Source organism: Epinephelus moara, chromosome 5 (assembly GCF_006386435.1).
Source record: "Epinephelus moara isolate mb chromosome 5, YSFRI_EMoa_1.0, whole genome shotgun sequence".
Classification (NCBI taxonomy): Eukaryota; Metazoa; Chordata; class Actinopteri; order Perciformes; family Serranidae; genus Epinephelus; species Epinephelus moara.
The window spans coordinates 19,088,017-19,109,179 of NC_065510.1; the positions used below are offsets into that span (position 1 = coordinate 19,088,017).

A 21,163-nucleotide genomic window follows, 5' to 3' on the forward strand; every position below is an offset into this window, starting at 1 on the left:
CCCCCTTAACATTTGTTTTTGTCCCACCGTGTTTCTCCCTGACACTGCCAAGTGCTGTTAAACTAAAATGGTGACCAGCCGTGTATCATGCCGACGTTAAGCAAGCATTGGATTTCGACGACTTTGGAGTGAGACCAGGTTGGTGTAGTCACTCCCTGCTGGTGATTAGAAAGAATGCAGGTGTAAGGCATTTCCACACTAGCCTCACTTTTCAACCCAATCCCCAGAATAAATGTTGGCATTGAACATCTCTATAAACCACAAATACATTACATTTGTACATTATTATGTAGTAGATAGAGATGGATATGTTTAAGCTTCACATTTCAACAATTCTGCAGTTAATATGTGGTTATGTTTAGGCACAAAAACCACTTGATTACATTTAGGAAAAGAACATGTTTTGGCTTAAAGTACCCGGTAAACAACCACTTTTCATGGCACTTTTCCCAAACACAGCAACAGGCCACTGAAAAACAACATTTGGCTAAAGAGCTGTCGGAAGACGCAGCAATGACTCGCTGAAAAACTACCGGTTTTGTTGTTTGTTGGTCTCAAGTGTGGTCTGCAGCTTGGCAGGCATCTCGCCATCCACCATCCCCTCCACCTCCCAATGACAAAGTCAGCTAATATGCTAATATATCATTTCATAAATGTTGATATGAATTGTGAAGATTTTAACATATCTGGTTTGCAGAAACGTACAATGCCAACATTTTGTTCTGGTGACTTGGCTGCACTTTTTAAACACGGAGGCTACGTCCACTTCTTTCGTACAGTCAAAGGGTCGACCAGGAAGTCTTAGTATTTCTGTTTTTTATTAAAAGTAAAAGGTTTTGTACTCCAAATGTAATCATTTATGTTTATGTTTTATATATCCTCATATAATATTTCACACAGACAAGTCATCCCATTTACACCTGGGGTTAACATGAAATCTGTATCTGGATATCATATCCTGTTTAGGGAAAATGCATCTGATTGTAAGGTGTAAATGAACGTAGAACATATTGTAATCAGAGTGCAATCAATAGCACAGATATAATCAAGAAATACATTCATAAAATATATCCATAGGCAAAGGACTACAGACGAGCCCGAGCTCAGCAGAGTAGATAAAGTAGAGCCCATGCAGCAGCAGCATCACTTTCCTTAACCTGGGACATGTTTGTTGATTAGTCTCAGCTTACTTAATTTGCATATTAAGTTGTGATATGCTCTGATGATGTGGGCTAAATCGAGATAACAAGGACACTTATTAATACCAGGTGTGAATGCAAAGGCTTGTGATCAGATATCATTATCTAGATAACCCATCCAGATACAGATCACGTTAATACCAGGTGTAAATGAGATCTTAATAGGAATTAGTCAGATCTGTGGATGGCAGATATTGACATTTAACTCTAAACAGAGCAACAAAATCAAAATCAAAAACAAAATTTCACCAGCTTCATCACTAGCTGCTGTTGAATAGAAGTAAAATCGCTGCAACAGCTTCCGGTGGTGTCGTGTCCACATGTAAACATCTAAGTCTGACAAGTCTGAGTGCAAGCACAATGTGGTGTGAACCACTTAAAACTGAGTCACATCCTGAATGTGACTTATAGACTAAAGCGGGTGCTTCCATGATGTTTGTGTTTGCCGAAGCTGTTTGCTCACCCTCGCTGACAGATGAGCATGGCAACTGTGTTTGCACATATTAGCACAAAAACAAAAGTGTCCCCAATCCTAGTTCATGTAGAGGGACACTTGAAGTGAATCACTTGTCGGTGTTTGATAAATTTAGGGTTTTTCTTTGTTGAACATATTTGTTTTTAAGTGGGTAGCTGCCTTGGAGAACAAAAGAAACAATTAAATTTCCATAAGAAATTATGAAAGTTGGTCAACAGCTGAAGGAGGAGTTTCTCAGCCTTGGGGTTAGGCCCTGTGGGAGGTCTCCTGATGCAGCGCTAATGCTAGCTTTTTTTCACATGGAATACGTGTGTTCCTAAATCAAAAATTAGGAGCACACAAGGAAATTTAGGAGCAAAGTTAAAATTAAACTGTTCATAACGCACCTTTTTACAAAGACTGTATACTAAGTAGCATGGTCAGTTGTTTATGCTGTCATCTCTCTCACACCTCTCTAGAGTCCAGTTCAGACTCCCAATAAGACAAAACCGTTTGAGAACGCTGCAGAGAAAAGTTGCAGCGGTGTGAACTTGCCGGTGTGAGCTCAACTCAAGCCGGCTGATGGTGTCACCTGCAAGTCAGCTGGTCAAATTGCCGGCGGCTGGTTTTATATGTAAAGCCTGTCACGTCACCAATCAGCTTGTAGTGAGGTCTGTTGGTCAAGTCAAAATGTGTGTGAGTGCTCTGTCCCCACATAGCCCTCTGTTTCCGTCGTCACAGTGTGCCAGTGTTGGACCGTGGGTCACTGTTGGTGCTCGCTGTATGTGCATAGCCCCTACCCCACACACCCACACATTCTCACTGACTGATTAATTGGTGCTGGTTATTTGAATTATTGTTGCGTATTTATCATGAATACATCCCATCTGATGCTTATTTTGTTTCTGTTTTCATTGTTTCATCACTACTACAAATGCAGCTGTAGCCAGTATCTCACTATCACTATCCTCATTCATGTTTTAAGAAGCTACAAATTATATTCAGCCACAGAATAAGCCTGAAAAGCTGTAAATCAGAGCGAAAGTACAGAGAGTTGTTGCATAGAGATGATACACTGTCTCATCTAGTTGCATTGGTGTGAACCGGCAGGTTTTTAGAACGTTGCCGAACAGTGCATTGCAAGTAGTTGCCTGCTTTAACTCGTCTCATCATGAATCTTTGGTCTGAACTGGGCACTACGCTGTCCACTCTACACACTAAAATATTAAATCTATATTTTTTTTTTTCATCCGCCCTCTCCAGTGGACATTGAAGTGGCAGCAGGGGTCACTTGCTAACATTGTCCTCAGTCACCCTGACCTTACTGCCACCATGCTAACCTTAACATTAGCTACTTCAGATAATGCAAGGTGCAAACCCTCATTGGTGAGTTAACCCTTACAAATTCTTCTTTCTCTTCGTCTCTTTTCGCTCAAAATAGCAATGTTAGCATGTATAACATTTAGCCTATTAAACCAATACTTTTTTACTTATTGTTTACTTTCTGTGTACCTTTCTCTCACTTGACACCGGCTGTGTCATCACAGAAAACTCTACTGTGATTGGCACATTGATGATTGTGGAATTGTGGGATTTGTAGTTTTGGAACAGACAGCAGCACAAGGGAAAAAGATTATGGTAGGTTTAAATCATTTACTCACAAACTGATGATTTTTTATGTTTTCACACATCTATTTTTAGGGGCAAATACATATGAAATACTTGCACTGTTGATCTCTGTGATGACGCCCTGTGGTAAATGTATATGACTTGAAAAATAACAGGTGTAAAATGTATCATAATTTCTCGAAAATGTGGTATTCCCTCTTGAAAACAGAGCACAAAGCCATACTTAAATTCACATGATAAAAACATGAGAGATTTGGGACCTAATAAATGTCTGCAACCTTCACTAAGGCAAAGAAATTCCTTTTATCACCTTCAGTGACACTAATTTGTTGTAGTGAGAGTTGGATCACAGATGCCACAACAAGAGCACGTTGAACACTGTTTGACATTAATTTCCAACAAAGCGCGGTTTAATGTTTAACAGACACCCAACTCCTCCACCACAACACAGTCCTGTTTATTGTCTCTGGTCAGTTTAATACCTTCTGACATCGAGGAAGGATCATTATTGTCCAAGTGTTTACATTCATGTAGCAGGACGGCCCTGCGACAGGTTAGAGTAAATATTGATTGTGGGCCGTACGCTGGCTTTTAATTCCAGCTGATGACCTTTGTCACCCGCAACCCTACTGCTCCTATATCCTGTCTGTGAGGCAGCCAATCAGGACAGACATCTGAACCAAGGGGCAAATTAAATCTAAAAATGGTGTGCACTGTTTTGCTATGGTTTCCAGGTTGAATGACAGGTTTCCTCGAAATGTTGTGATACGGTGTGCAACAGGCTTTCAGGGAGGTTTTTTCTTATCTGGTGGGTGTGTCAGAGGTGTATTCATTCAGCAGTGATGTGTATACAAACTGAATTCTACGATATCTTCACTTATTGTACATACAGTCTTTGTTTTTATTTCACACTTTGGCTATGTAAACCTACATTTCTCAGGCCAGTGAAGCCCCTTTGAATTGAACTTAATTACACCCTGCTTTATAATTAAGAAGGCAGTGCACCTGTTTAACACAACAGTTCTGTTGAAATACTTAAAAAACATTTAGTTACATTTTCGCCAGGTCTTCACAATTCTAAATGTAAGAGTATACTTCGTCATGCTAGGAAACTTAATCATGGGATCATATAAAATAATTACTTTAGAAATCCAAATGAATATTTATTGAGCAGTGCGCAGCTAGTTAGAGGAAGTGGAGGTGGTGTTTTTAAAAATAAGTAAATCTTCACACATTCACTGGAGCTGTAATTAGTTTGGTTTGTCCATTGTGCATTGGTGTGTCAGCGGTGTTTAGAATATGTACAGTATGTATTACTGTATATGAGCAAATAAAGAAAAGTTTTGACTCTAACATACTGTATATATGTAAAGGAAACATGTGATATGATCACAAAATGTGTCAAATCATTGTGAAAAAGTACATCATGTAAGACAAGAAACATAAAAGCACATGTACAAATGCATACTGAGGATTACATACAAGCACCATACCTAAGTACTTGTACTTTACTTGAGTATTTTCATTCTCTGCTACTTTATACTTTTATTGCACAACATTTCAGAGTATTTTTGCCAACTTATGGTGCACTTGATAAACTTAATGCACTGTAACACATTGAACTCTCCATTCACCCAACCACAGATGTGGACTTTTGTCAGGCACACATCCCCCTGGGTAGAGGAATTTTATTTTGCTTAAATTAAATACATTTCCACCATAAGTTGATGCAGAAAAGGCAAAAATTGATGCATACAAATTCTTCAAAAGGCAGGAAATTAAGTGTTTGACGGTCAAAATTTCCTAAAGGAGGTCTCCAAAACCAAAAAAAAAAAAAAATAGTAAAGCTACCACAATAAAATGCCACTTATGTTGTATGTTTGGACCGTAATTATGAGCAGCTGAGTTGGAAAAAAGCATTCATGTTAGCTTCTGACTTCATTCTTAGTCAGAGACACTGGGAATATCTGGCAAAGGTGACATCTCCCATTTGGTGTGATGAACTATATCTGGTGGCAGGTTACTATAAGAAAAAAATCAATATCAACATTAACTTTGTTTGTACCTGGTTTCACTTGTTAGTGAAAGTAGCAAAGCATTGCTACGAGTTTTTCATGTTCTTCCTGATCTGCTGACATGAATGCAGCGTTACACACTCATACATAACATGTCAATAATATCGTGTGTAATATTAAAGCACTGACAGGGACACTTTGTCTGCATAATGAGCATGTTTATTTTCATATTTTCAGGTGATTTCGCTTGTCATACTTTCTTTCAATTCTGATTTTAGTTAAAATTTTGAGATTTTGAAAGCAGGCCTTTTTTAGTGAATGCTTCTTCCACCATTGCTGTATTCTATAGATGAAGGCAGCTTGTCAATGAGCTAAACACATTCAAATAAATGTGTAATTGATTTGTTATTTCCCAGACTGCTCCACAGGGGCTTTTTTAGTGTGCTGGAGATTCCAACCTTGAAGAAAACACACTTACAAAGATAATTTATGTAACACAATCATATAGAATAATGGATGGATCCAAAGAGAGAACGTAAATCTTACATTTGTTGTGCTGAAATAAAAAATTTAAAAAACAGAAAGAACCAGAAATAATACCAGAAATCTCTAGTGTCGTTCCATCTACCTGAAGAAAGTTTGAAAAGCAGACACATCTACAGAATATGACTGCGAACTTTCCATTCACGCAGCCTACATGCACACGCGCTGCTTTCTATCTACATGTTACTTGAGGTTTTCTCTGGAAGTGATTGTGTGTAGGTGCTGTCATCTGTACCAGACTGTGTGCCAGGAGTCAGCTTTCTTTCAGCAAAGCTACTAACTGGATAATTAAGGGTGCTCTATACACTCCAATTAGCAGGCGATGGGAAGGGGAGGAGGGATCGCTCGACTGTATCCGAAGAAAACAGCGCTAAAGCGGGCGATACACATCAAATCACAGCAAAGGGCTAATGTGTGTGAGGTGAGGGCACCATGCATTACAGCCTGCAGGAGGAAATGAGGCAGGTTTCTAAATAAATACTGCCAAGGTTGCTGCTGCACTGTGGCACATCACTGCCAAACCCGTAATCTCATACTGTTTATTTTCCCAAGTTGCTCCCTGTCTCTCTCTCTTCACTCTCTTTCTGTCTGTGTCTTTCTCTTCATGCTTTAAAGGCCTCAGAGGAATGCTGTTTACCATAACAGTCTGTGTGAGCCCATCAGAAACACCTCCAGGAGACACAGTCGAGCTCCTCCCTTTTCCTGGTCAGATTTTTTTTTTTTTTTTTTTTCATAATTCCACAGAGGAAACAACTGTGGCTGTGTTTTCTTTGCTTGCATACAAAAATCTATACATCCTGCAACTGTCTGGGGCCTGCAAACCCTTTCAAACAGGGAAATATACAGCATGCTTTTGAAATAACAGGTGGAGACATGGAGAAGCCAGCTAATCCAGCACTTCTACTTTGTATTTTTCCCCTAATATTTGCATTTTATTTGGTCAAATTAGCGGCCAAACTGCAGGGTTTTTGTAAACGCTGCACAAGAAGCCGACTGGATGTCTCTGCTACACTGCTGGTATCTTCACTGTCTTCCTCCTGACAGATGTGAGCACAGTGCCCGGATCAAATTGAGACAGATGAATCAATGGATTCACACCATCACCCCTCAAACACCCATGTCTTATGACTTCACTCCTCTGTGATTCTATTTCCATCGACTAAATGCGGGCTACGTTTAAATCTGGGGTCATGGTTATTAATTACTCGTTCGAGTTCAGCTCAAAGCCCAGGGAAGCAGGGGGAGGAGTAGACACACGGGGGGAGCGACGCCGGAGCACGCAGGCAGGAACAAAGGCCTGCCACGAGGGTTCATGCCTCCCACTGCTAGAGACCCACATACTGCCGTGGCTCTGCAGACAGAGGTTAGGACCACCTAGGCAGATTTCCCCTGGGGGCTATTATCGCCCGGAAGATAAAATGATTTTCAGACAGAGGAGCTCCCACACCACACAGATGCACCGGGTCTGATACTGGCAAAAAAAATAACACTTCAAGGATGGTTCCCTTTTTCTGTAATGTAACTGTCAATCGTGTCCAAGAACAGAAGTTCTGATTCATCATTATTTTGGGGCAGAAATCAAGATGAATTTATTCATAAACTCTCTGCTTGCCAAGTGTGCTTTTTGGGGTGTCAAAAGGACATGTGCTTTTATTGTAGTGTGAACGGGAAACTACAAATTGATCAAAACAAGAAGAAATCCTCATTCATATCAACTGGACGAAACATAGGATGGGAGATTATGATTTTTGTTTATGGACAAGACAGGTGGAAAAGACCATATCTTCATCCACAGGTGAATATCAAGACACTACATCTAAGTTCTTTAATATGCACACAAACGCTCTGATTACAAGATATTCTGATATTATTATTGATTGAAACAAGATGCTGTCACTCATTAACTCTAATTTTATGACTGCATCTGGTGGCATCTGCAGAAAAAAAAGCATCTGACCAAAGTGTTTACATGCCCCAAGCACTGAAAGAGTCAGCAAAAATCTGAGTGTGTTAACTACTTACTCATGACTTCACCTTGATTCAAGTGGTGTATCGCAAATTCAGCGTTTTATTTCTTGATTAAAGACAGATGAAAATAGAAATGAGATCTAAAGTCTTTGCACCCAGGACAGGAGTGATCACGACTCAAACTATGTGGACAGACACAACCATAGGTGTAGATTTCAGGGGGGAACAATAAATATAATGTGCCATTGCCCCACCCCCCACATAAAAAAATGAAACTAGCAGACGTCTTTTATTTTTGACTAAATTTAAAACATTTACACCATAAATTTATGGAAAGAAAAGGCTCAAATTAGAGTGTAAAAATTCACCAAAAAACAGTTTGACACTCAAAATGAAGGAGTACTTCGCACATCTACTTTCAAACAGGTGTGTAGGAGAGGGACGTGAAGAATTAAACTTGTAGAAAAGACTCCCGCACACTGTCTAACTTGCAAAAATAATGATTTCAATGCTACGTTTCGGTGACTAGATCTTCAGCGGGCATCTTTAAACACCTTTTCTACAAGGTGTTTGACACTCAAAATGTTCTTGCGGAGGACCCCCAAACCCCCTGTTTCATATGTTTCCCCCTCTAAAGTTGAGACGAAACCTACATGCTCAGGCAGAACTGTTTATCCAAGTCTTTACCACTGCAAACCCAAATCTACCTCACCAATCAACACATACTTTAACACTTAGTCAACCAGATTCCGTTAAGACTTAGCACTGCTGCTGCTGCTTTGGGGCTTCAGTGACAAGTATCTGTTGCACTCCTCAAATGTTTCTCCAAAACCCAAGTTGGTGCTTTGTCACCATTGAAAGAGGGATGATTTGACAGCTGCTGAATGAAGACGACAAAGTTTTAAGGCCAAGGTCTTCTGAGTCACATCACTGGGCGTGAACAGGTGTCAAAAACAAGACTTTAAACCATATTGTTTGCTGTGGGCTCAGCAACCTTACAGTCAGCCTTGAAAAACTCAAGTTACCTGAACTACTTAACAAACATCTGTTATTGAGCCAAACTTCACTTCTAAACTAACTCAAGTCTAAACAGATATTTACAAATAATCGTAAAACATTTAGCATGGTTAAGTCTTTGCTTCCTCTCTGTCCTACCTATTGCCAGCTCTCAATAAACTCATCAAAGTGTAGCCTTTAGCAGCCTATAGGCCTGTGTCACACAGCTCACCTGGAGGGGCTGTATGACTTAGAAATGTGTCAGTGTAGCTGTCAGTTTGTTTACGCCTAAACCTGTCTGAAAGTAAAAGCAATGCAGGGATTGTTTATTCCTCTGTGGCATGATGTCATCTTAAGTGATATGTCACATGAAATGATCGTGTGATTTACTGATTAGTCCATTGACAGAAGATTAATTGTCTGTTTTTAAGCAAATATTCACAGGTTCTAGCCTCTGTTGTGGCCCTAAATATTAATATTTGCTGGTTTTCTTAGATGTTCTATGATATGAAATTGAATATTGTTGGGTTTTGTGCAGTCAGTCCAACAAAACAAGTCATATTACATTGGTTTAGACGTCACTCTGGGCTTTGGGAACCCATTATCTGACTCCTTTCACAGATAATAAATCAAGAAAATAACCTGCAAATTAATCAATAATAAAAATCACTGTTTGTTGTAGTCTGAATTATAATAATTCACAATTACTGAAAAGGTGCTATCACTTTTTTTTATTAGACACACTTGTTGAGTTGTTAAAAATATTTTTGACTATGTGACCAAGTATTTTAGCCGCAGGAGATCTGGACCAAAATCCATTTAACTTTTTTACCCTTAAATCTGCAGACGTGATGGATTAAAACCTTTATTTAATGACTTATTCACATCTCTGCAGACTTGGCTTGTTAATGAAAGTGAGAAATCGATGAGCATTCGTAAATGGATTGCCAACATATCCAACTGCATCGTTACAAAACAGAGCGCATTAATCCCAGACAGTGGAGATTGTCACATTCAGGCAACGCAGAATGTGTTATTGTGGTTTATAATTGATCTATAAAGCATTACTAAATTATTTATTAACTATTAAAAAAAACATTAGATACAACTTAAAAGTCCTTTGAGCAACAGACGTAGATTTCAATATTTAGAACGTGCAGTTTGCCCCCCCTCGATAAAAACATGGAAGTAGCAGAGGATTTTTATTTTGACACATTTAAAGATATTTACAGCATGAACTGATGCTGGAAAGGCCCAAATTGGTGCATAAAAATTAGGGCTGTCAAAATAATGCATTAATTTTGATTAATTCATCAAAAAAATGACACATTAAAAGAATCAATGCTGATAAATCGCGTTCTGTGGCACCCTTTGACCCGGTGCATGGCTTTGTCACATGATGGAAGAAGATGAGACGACGCTGCTTGACCCTGTGAATGGAACATTTACATTTAAAAAACACCCTGATGGAAGTGTTGACAGGAGCACTGTTCTCTGCAATGTCTGCAGTAAATACTTTTCGTACTATCCGACTACTGCAAGCCTGAAATATCACCACGACGCAAAGCATATAGCAGTGAACCCAAAGGTCTGGGCGAGCACGGCCTCTGATGCTAGTGCTAGCAGCCAGCCTCGTAGAGCCACACTCGACCAGGCTTTCAGACGCAAACTGAGTAATCGACTAACTCCCCTGCAAAATGGACTGCAGACCAGTTTCGGTGGTAGAGGAGCAGCTTTACCAAGACACATCTGCCAAAATTTATTTGAACTGAAATTTTAAAAATACATTCACAGCTTAAAATGTATGTATGTGTTAATTTAGATTTATTAATCACAGAGCATTTTTTAATCGATTGACAGCACTGATAAAAAGTCACCAGAATGCAGGAAAATTAAATGTGTGATGCTCAAAATTTTTTGTCGGAGGACCCCCAAACCCCTTGTTTCATATGTGTGTCCCCCAGTGTGGAAACAAAACCTACACCCCTGCTTATAGGGTACCAAAAAGGCTACTGTAAAATAACCCATGTGACCTTATAACACCTGTTTTTTTCATGTTTCCCTTGTTGTTTTAGGCTGATTTATAATTTTGTGTGGTAAAACTCTTAAATGTAGTGGCAACTAACAGCTGCTTTGTAAGGGTGATGACTTAGTAATTGGCCACACAGAGGTGACGGTCCCATGTTAACTTTCTTCTTAAACTCCACCCTTAGGCTCACAGATAAATGCTGATGTGGGGGGAAAATAATCCGGGGACGCAGCTTGGAGTCATAATTTCATTTTAACTCAGAGCTTATAGGTTTCAACATGAATGAACGCACAGTGTCACACACACATGGGGGCTCGTGGAATAAATGTGCCATGCGTGCCCGCGTGTTGTCAGCCTGTGGGAGCTGTAGGCATGGGTGGCCAGCAGGCGGGATTTATAATGGTGATGAATCCCAGAGGTCTTAGTAATTATGGCTGTCGCTGGACGGAGAGAGGAGGGAGGGAGGGAGAGGTGGTGGAGGGGTGGGGGGCGGTGGTGGTGGTGGAAACAACCCGGCGGAGGCATTTTATCTTAATCACAGCTCAGCTCCATTCAAATTAATTTGACAAGTTTCCCCAATCCTTATTAAAAGACGCATCTGACAAATGACAACCCCCCCCCCCCCCCCCCCTCCTCATCCTCTCTAAATGCCTCGTCATGAAAGAAATGTATTAAAAATATTTGAGGGAGAAGAAGAAGAAAAAAAGAGGCCACTATAAGGTTGCAAGACGCAGATATTTCCCGTAGATATTTTTTCTCCCTACAGGGCGCCCCGAGCCATCCATCCCTCCCACCTCCCGAGTGTTTCTATAGTAATTTCCAGCCAATGATCAGTAGGTGTCCACATCCCTGCTTCCTCACCTCAGCACCAATCAGCCACACACAGCGACAGGAGACACGGACTGAGCAGAGAGACCAGGCAGACACACAATACAGCCCCCGGATCAAGAGGAGAGGAAACACCTAACCCCCTCTGCGATTTCCTCCCCCCCTCCGCCTTTTTTTTCCCTACGACACCTTTTGGCTTATTTATGCACTTTCCAACCTTTTTTTTAACGTGACAAGAAAGTCGATAAAAAATGGTCCTTTTGTTTTGAGCGCTCTGAACACACACACTCGCCCCGCTCTGCTCCGGCAGCCTATGTCTGTGCGTCTTCGCGCATCTTTGCATTATTATCCCCCCACGTATCGCTTCGCAGTAATGTGCCGTTACACGGTCGCAGGCTGGTAGCATCTTGGGAGCTCTTCTCAACAGGAACCTGGTAGGTGATGCTCTCTCTCTCTCACACACACACACACACACTGTGTGTCCGTCCATATTTTGCCGTCCACTTGCATGCGTCTTACCCCCTCTTTCCTCCTGTCCCGATTTGTGTCTTGCGTGGCCGCAAAGTGAACCAGGCAGATTAATTTTTATTGGGTTTTATCTTTTTATTTTTTTGCACTATTGCACCGCAACTCCCCTCCTCGGATTATCTATGCATGACCTTTGATCTGAATGTCTACCACAGACCAGTCCGAGTGTAATCAATGGCATCGCGGTGCAGCAGCGGCACAATGGTTCGTCATCGGACGTGGCTTCTTCTTTTTTTTTTTTTTACTTTTCTTTCTTCAATCTCCTTCTCGCACTCTCCACCTTTCCCTCCCTCTCTTTCCCTCTCTCCCTCCTCTCTCTGTGTCTCTCTCCAGCTCCAAGTATTGAACATTTCTGTCTCTCTAAACTTTGTTTACAGGCTGAAAATCAATGTCCGTGACTTGATTGCCTTTGGGCTGCGTATTTCGCTCCAGGGGTGAATTGATTAAGTAATAATGACCCTGAGGAGGGCTGATCATTAAGCCAAGGAGGGTTTTGTTTACTGGTGGCTGCGGGTTGTTTTGGATGCCACGTTGACATTGAACCTCCAGATCTGGAATTGGATGGCGGATAGTGTCACATTGTGTCAAAAAAAAATAATAGTTTAAAAGAAACAATGTTGGATAGCTTAGTGCATGTTAGAGAAATATATTGAGACTGCACTGTCTGAATAATTTTGCACTTTAGGTTAAGGCAAATATTTACCTGCTGGGACGTGTTTAGAAGGGGATGCACTCCAGCATTCAGAGGACTTTAATAATGCCACCCAGTACAATCTCTCCAGCTCCATGTGTGTGTATTTATAATTCATTTTTTTTCCGAGACAGCTGCTGGGTAGCACCATGGAAGTGATTTGAAATGCTTTAGTGTTCCAGCAATGGATCAGCTTTGGCAATTAAGAGAGAAAGCCCAGAAAAAGGTAATGGAAGTAGGGGGAGATGTGTCTAATGGGCTTTTATCTGTGGAAACCAAATCCAGACAGACTGGTGGAGAGAGAGAGAGGAAATGGAGCACCCCACCACACACACACACACATGCACATGTACACCTACACACACACACACACACACACACACACACACATCCTGAGGCAGCTGACACTGTAGTTGGTCTGGTCCATGATCTGGATGTAAATCCACCAGTGGCTATCTGTGCTGTCATTGAGTAAATGTAATAGAGGCTAGCCATGAATGAATACCAGGTGCTCTTAAGAGGCTGGACAGTCATGTTTACATGGATGGGCCACCTCTACTATTTGGATTAGATGAAAAAAATGTGAAAATATTTAACTATGTTCCTCCTGGCACCCAAAGCAGATTATTTTTAAGAGCTTATATTGCAGGCCTAAGGTGGAAATCTTTGTGTTTGTAGCTGCTGCTGTCATAATCTGAATCCTGGTGGGGCTCTCCTGCTAACTTTTCAAAATAGTGATATTTTGGATTGAATATTCAGGTTCTGTGTTTTGATGAAGTATCCCCATGTGTATTAAAATGTATTTATTCATTCTGTGAAGTAGCTGATTGGACTTTCTTCAAAATATGTAACAATACTTTGACAAGACGTCTAAAATAAATTGTTGAAAGTGTGGCATCTTTTTTGAAGCATGCTAATTTCCTTTTCCCCCATTATAATAATGACATGTCGGTCTGTCACAGCTATCACGTTACTGTCACCAGATGAAGATCAGTTCTGACTATTTGTGATAGTTCCATTAGAAAACGCAGGGCGTAAACAATGTGCCAGAAGATTCTTCAAATGTTCGGCTGTTATCTTCAGAGAAAAGTTGAAGCAGAGAAATGAAATCTGATTAGAATGAAAACATTTGCCTCTTTTATGTGTAACTGTTGTTTTTTTTTGTTTGTTTGTTTGTTTGTTTGTTTTTATGCTTTTAGCACTGGAGAAGATAAACCAGGATGGTAACACACTGTTCGTAACCAGCTCCAGTTCGACAAAGGCCACTGTAACCTCACTCTCTTCTCCTGAACATTGACAACCATTCCTCAGCCATGGCTAACATAAACAATGCGCTTTGCATTGAAAACGGACAGAACGCAGATGTGTCTCTCTTACAAAAGGATAATCTTCAGGATGGTGGATTAAGCCAGCTTTTGGATTATAACGCAGAAATGGAAAGGTACAGGTCTTTTGCAAACTTTTATAAAACCAATGGGGCATTTCCACAGACTGCTAAGATTGCCCGCATCACAACGCCCATTTTTCCCAGTGCTAGAATTGGCATGTCCCCTTGGAACTGCGATAACGCCATGCTCTGGGGAAGGAAATCAGCGGCAATAAACCCTAATAGGACCAGCATGCATAGAAATGACTCCCAGAGGCCGGGGAAGCCTGGCGTGCCGCCAGAGACGCTGCAAATGGCAAATAATAATTTCCTCTCTACCTTATCCCCCGAACACTGCAGACCTTTAGCAGGAGAATGCATGAACAAGCTGAAATGCGGCGCTGCTGAAGCAGAGATAATGAATCTCCCAGAACGCGTTGGAACTTTTTCCGCTATCCCGGCTTTAGGGGGCATCTCATTACCTCCCGGGGTCATCGTCATGACAGCCCTTCACTCCCCCGCAGCCTCAGCAGCCGTTACAGACAGTGCGTTTCAAATTGCCAATCTGGCAGACTGCCCACAGAATAATTCCTCGGTATCCAGTGGAAACCCAGCGAAGAAGAAAAGGAAAAGGTGTGGGGTCTGTGCACCCTGCAGGCGGCTAATCAACTGTGGTGTCTGCAGCAGTTGTCGGAACCGCAAAACGGGCCACCAGATCTGCAAATTTAGGAAATGCGAGGAGCTGAAGAAGAAGCCAGGCTCGTCGCTGGAGGTGAGAACCGGGGCTCTGCTTCCCCTTCTTTTGTTATTATCCCCTTGCACTCCAAAGCATTAACCTTTTCATCCAGTCACGTTCTAAGCCCTTGAAAATTGTTTCCATGCCCACCCATGCCTGAACATCCCCCCGGCTTCTCAAATCTGCCTACCCGCCTAGCCTAATTGGCAGTAATTAGGGGTGTTTGTGTGGAGCGCAAGCTGAGCTTGGCTCAGACACCCCTAATTGCTGCCAGTCAGGCTGGGGCTGGAACGCATCCGAACAACCCCGAGCTTGGCTCTGCTCCAAGCAGGGCTGGGAAATGGTTTTCAGCAGAGAGCCATCCCTCTCTGCACCCGGTCATTTTAACCAATTATGGAAACCGTCTCTGGATGGGGAGAATCAATATCCCACAAAGCCTCAGCCTCCGACCACCAAGAGATGGTGAGAGTGATGGCAGGGCCGCTGATGGCGTTTCTCAAAACATACCCCAAGTTTTGTGTGGGGAGGGGAGCGAAACACCCAGACCAATCCTCTCCCACTGATCCTGTATGAATTGATTGTGCATATACAGTAGGGTTGAGATGAAATCATTTCATATTATATTTTGCATCATTATGGCCAATTATGGATCAATCTGGGGCATGATGCATATCAAAAAGGGTGCAGAGGCAGAAAAAACACACTGTCACTTAGGAAAGAGATACATATTGAGCACTGGCTTAATTGACAAGTAGCAAGAGGCTTCATTAGGACACAATCAGAGGGCAGCGTTGTTTTTAAAGGTTCATTTTAATTGATTTATTTAGTCGCTGACATTTGGTTATCAAAGGCAAAGGCAGAATATGAATGTTAACTTGCAAATATGGTTCTCTTTACCCTGAGAGGTTGAACTTCACTGACTTAACATGAGCTTGTATGGATGAGTCACCAACAAATGCAACCTGAGGGCCTGATGATTTGCTCATTAATTAAGTAATTACATAGAGAGGAAAAAGAGGTTAATTATAAAATATTACCTAATCTACTGATGGAAAAACACCATGTATGGATTCCTTTGTTCATTATGAATTTGTGGCATCAGATTGTCTCAGTCTTGTCTGAATCTGTGATTGATTTTTTTTTGGATGATATTTTTTGTGGATAAGTCTTTAAGTTCATTTCGGTGTTTCAAAATGTAAATATCACCTGTGCCTGCTGCTTTTCAGTGATCAGGAAATTCTGGAAGGATTCAAAGTAGATTGAGTTTGTACCTGAATGCAAATGTTGCAGCTTGTTTGACCCAGTAGTGTTGACAAGCTCAACGTGACATAACATATTATTATTTATTCATGTGATTCTCATCATTTGTCTCATGTACTCCACAATCTAGTGCTACATGGAGGATTTCTGTCAGTTCAATCCCGGTTTGACAGCCTGCCATCCACAGCTAATATCCCTGATTAAAATCTTAGTAACTTTTAATGATTTTGACAGGAGGCCCAAGCATCAAAAGCTTCTCCACTTTGCAACTGAAACAGAAATTGAGGGGCTAAATTAGGTCTGTTTTTTATCTCTTTAACCCCTAACAGTGGGTCAGTTATTACAAACACGCTTTGTGCAGATGAGTACTGTTCAGACCTACAGAGCTTTGTTTTAAATGTAGAAATTTAGAGTTAGGATCGCAAAGTTTCCAAAAGTTTGTACGAGGATGCATGTTGGTAAAGATCTGAAATTAGTGTCTGCATCTTGAATTAATTAAGACTTAGACAGGTCAGTGCACTAGGATCTAGAAAAACGTGATTTTAGACACTACCTGAAACAAGGTGACTTACAAAGTGAAAAAGTACCCAGCTGGCCACCAACATCGTTAGACACTGATATTTGGTTGAATTTAGGTTGTGATGTTTGGTGACCAAAATTCAATGTCAGTAGGACGTCTAACGCCAACGTCAATTTGACACAGAATACTGACGACAGATGGTGTTGATATTTTGTTGGTTTTAAGTCGTGATAAGTCCAATCCAACATCTTCCAAACGTCAAATGCTGTCATCCTGATGTAGAATAATGACATTTAGTTGTAAAGTACGGAGAACGAAACCCAATATCTGCAAAGCGTCATAATGTTAGCGTCCACAGGGCGTGAAAACATCGTCAACTCAATTTTTATCCCAACCAAAATTCAACGTCTGTCCAACGTAAGACTCCAACGTCATTCTGACATCATATTGACACCGGTGCCAGCTGGGTAGAAACATCCATCATTTTTCAATTGCCTTAGGAAAATTGAATTTGTAGGACTCAAAATAAAGACATTAAGTGACTTGATGTAGGTTATTTCCATTTGGTGCAGCCATAAAAACCACAGTGTTACATTTTACTTAGTATTTTGTATTTTTACAGTAAAGTGATGGCATTTTCTGAACTTATCAGACTGTTCTGTTATTTACCGTTATCCACTTTGTAATTAAATCGACATTACTGATAGTTAATTATCAAAAATTTCATTGTGTAAATATTTTGTAAAAGCACCAACAGTCAACCCTACAATATTGACGCAATATCGATATGGAGGTATTTGTTAAAAAATATTGTGATATTTGATTTTCTCCACATCACTCAGCCCTAGAACAAGCTGCTGAAGATATGTAAGACTTTCCATGCAGCGTGGAAACTTCTTAACAGGGGAAATTATTGGGAAACCAGGGTTTAAGAGGTTAAATAAAGGGGTCACTGATGGGTTATAGGTCGGACATGTAAAACCATAATCGGAAGCTGGTTTAATGTTGACTCCTCATATCATGTACTAACAGGTGTCCCCAAACAGGTGTCCAGGAAGCTGGCCTCTCATTCATAATGCATGGGTAGACTCACTTTTGGAAAACATCCATTTGCAAAGACAGTTAGAATTACCAAGGGTGTGAAAACCCCTCAAACAAATCCACACTTGCTTTTAAAAGCTCCTTCACTGAGTTCAGTAATTCATATTATGGACTTCTCCAGCAGTAATTGTTATTTTTGACTCTGCATCTGTAATTACGGGCGCACCTTCTGCTGCGGAAATGGGTTTTGAGTTTAAAGGCATCTTAAAGGTGTGAAGTTGTTCCCCTGCTTTGACAAACTTATACGTACATTAACCGCGAGTGCTTTTTTTCAGCTTGTTGGTGGTGCTAATGGTTGCTCACAGCTGAGTGGCGTTTGACTGAGAGGTGTGAAGAGTCAGGTGCTGAAGTTAGTTTAGATGGTGAATTTACAGCCTGTGTGTACAAAACCACACGTGAACAGCAGCACATATGCACACAAAGATGTGCACAAACACACTCATACTCACACACTCACAAACAAACACACGCCAAACATGAGCTGAGTGTACCTTTTGCCTTGGAAGAGACGATAAGCTACTGGCAGCCAGTTAGATTTGGCTGTCAGTGTTTTCCACATGGGAATCACCCTGAACTAATTATATCTTAAGCAGCGGTGGAAAATGCAAATCAGAATTTTACTCACACCCCTGAAATCGGAGAGCCAATTTAATCTAATACCCCCTTTAATTTAGCGCGCTAATGCAAGGCCCTAGAGAATTGCCCTGTGTCACTGCTGTGCTGTTCTGCAGCAGATTCTGCTCTTTCTCTCTCTCTCCGTCTCTGTGCTGCTCTCAGGCTCCAGGATGGATTAGTCTGGCAGAGGAATCTCATCTAACCTAACATTTCCCGAGCAGTTACCTTTGCGTAGCTTGAGCTCCTATGGCTCAAAGGTCCTTCATTAACTTTCAAATGCAATAATACTCGTATGTGGGCAAGCTGTGTCTTCACCTCTGTTTACTTCACCTGTTTACCTGCAGGAGGACTCATGAAAAAGGGGCCTTATCCTCTTCCTAAATTCTGTAAATGTAAAACTTGCCCTTGCCAGCTTGTGTTGCTCAACAGATTGATGTGGCACTAAAATTGACATGGTGTGAGGGCATGCACATGTCCTTATCGCCTCCTCTTGCAGCATTTCCCCAATCTTCCTTCGCTTGTGGCCCCTTAAAATGACCATCAGTGTTGTCATGATTTGTGAGCAGTTCAGCCAAACATTTCATTTGAATGATTTTTTTTATGCCTGAAGCGGTGAAAGTACTTCACATGAAAAAAAAGCTCAAAATTACAGAATAGTCAGAAATAAATTATCAGAATTGTGTTAATTACCTTGTGACCCTTCAGATTTATCTTGGGACCCTTTAGGGTGTTCTGAGGTACTTGGTATTCAGCACCCAACAAGAGGCTCAATGGTAAGACCAGGGCTACAGCTTACAGTTATGTTCATTGTCAATTAATCTGTGGATAATTCCTTGATCAATCAATGAGTTTGGTCTAGAACTGTCAATCAGTGTTTCCCAAAGCTCAAGATGACATCCTCAAATGTCCTGTTTGTCCACAACCCAAAGATTTTTGGTTTACTGTCGAAGAGGAGTAAAGAAACCAGTCAACTTTTACATTTAAGAAGCTGGAATCAGAGAATTTTTACTTTTTTTTCTCCTAAAAATGACTCAGACGATCAATTAAATAGTTGACAACTATTGGATTAATTGATAAACGGTTGCAGCTCTAGGTAATGCCATGCTTTGAAATACTCTAATAATCTTTAATTCGATGCCACTGCAGCACCACAGTGAGGTTAACGTTGACTTCTTAGCTCTTTTCAGAGTTAATAATACAAGTTTATTCCAATTTCAGCAGGTTTTATTTCAGTATAATTCAGTTTATTGGAGGTAATTTCATATTTATGAGTTAAGCTAATGTAGTGCTGCCTTCATGAATCGCTTTAAGTATCAACAGCTCAACAGGTTTAGCTTGTCAAATATTTTTTGAGGTTGTCGCTCAGACTTTATAACAATCTTTCACTGAAACATCTTGAGTTCCTAAAGTTTATAATCTTCCACTAACAGTGTCACAGCGAATGCGATTTTGATATTAATGGTATGAATGTAAACATGACTGACACTGAGACAAGTGGAGCTCCGGTGTTAATGTTCTGACATAAAACAATACTACTGGAAACAGAGGAATAAAGACTCCATAGCTAATAGTAAAGGTTTTATAAATTTATGAAAGACCGAGGAGGGAAGTGGAGTTTATTCCAATATTTGCTAAGAGTCATATCTGTTTTTGACTGTGTTGTGCAGTCAGACATTGCCATTAATAAGTCTGAAAAGTCTGACCAGTGTTGTGACATCATACAGGAAACTCAATCTAACATCCCTCCAAACATTTCCAACATGTGGATTTGAGGTGTACACTCTGCATGTATAATTTATGTAGGTTTTGCTTGTGAATGACTCAATAATGCAGACTTTCCATCAGGAGTTTGGTGCCTACAGACAGGTGTCTAAAACAACATCCTCCTTAACTATATAGTTTGATAGAGACATAATCATAAATCATAGGACTTCGAGTGCCTGCTCGTTGACTATATTGACAGGAGCACTTTGACTTTAACAGCACTTTTGTTTTTGACATTCATATTACCGCAAAGACAAAGCAACACCCTTGAAATAACATCCAAAGAGGCTTCCGTTTGATTAGCAGCATAACACGGCGTAAAAAAGCAGGAAAAGGGCAAAACAAATCTAATTGAACAGATTCCTACTTTCAATTAACAAATGTCAAAGGCCAGCATCAAGTCATGTGCAGTAAAACAGCATCCTGGAGTAAGGGGATGTTCTTTCTCTCCCTGCGCTCTTTGTGCAGGGTTGATATGACTACATAAAATGGGTGAGATGAAAAGGTGGCATGGCTGCCTAGAAACCTTTGCTATTGTGATAAAAGACAAGGCCCAAAACGGTAGGAAGCAGGACCTTGAGGAAAATAGCTTGGATTCAGCCCCTTAATGAGAGCACGGGAGCCAAATAAGCAACGGCAGCCAGGTCTAATTTGTTTTAGGTGTGCTCAGAATAGATAAGGACAAATCTGTGGCCTTCACCCCCTCCCCCAAACCTTTGCCTCCCTGGAGATAACACTGAGTGCTGCCAGCCAATCTCCGTGGGCAAAGGAGAGGGGGTAAAGAAAAAAAAAAAAATGAAGAAGGAAAAGCCTGAGGGACAGACGGCCTTTAGATCTGCAGATCTCTAACTTACTGGATTTATTCAAGCTTTAAAACTGCAGATTAATTTGGTCGCAGAGGTCTGGGGGAGTGTGAAAAAA

General features: G+C 40.9%; 1 protein-coding gene across 1 annotated transcript in view; it reads left to right on the top strand.

The window, feature by feature from the left end:
- The first annotated feature begins 11,699 nt into the window (after window positions 1–11,699).
- Window positions 11,700–21,163, top strand: part of cxxc4 (CXXC finger 4) — a 36,072-nt gene continuing 26,608 nt past the window's right edge. Inside the window, exons 1-2 of the mRNA XM_050045400.1 lie at window positions 11,700–12,095; window positions 14,080–15,018. Of these exons, the coding sequence (XP_049901357.1) occupies window positions 14,194–15,018 (825 nt within the window). The 5' untranslated portion in view covers window positions 11,700–12,095; window positions 14,080–14,193. The remainder of the gene's footprint in view (window positions 12,096–14,079; window positions 15,019–21,163) is intronic.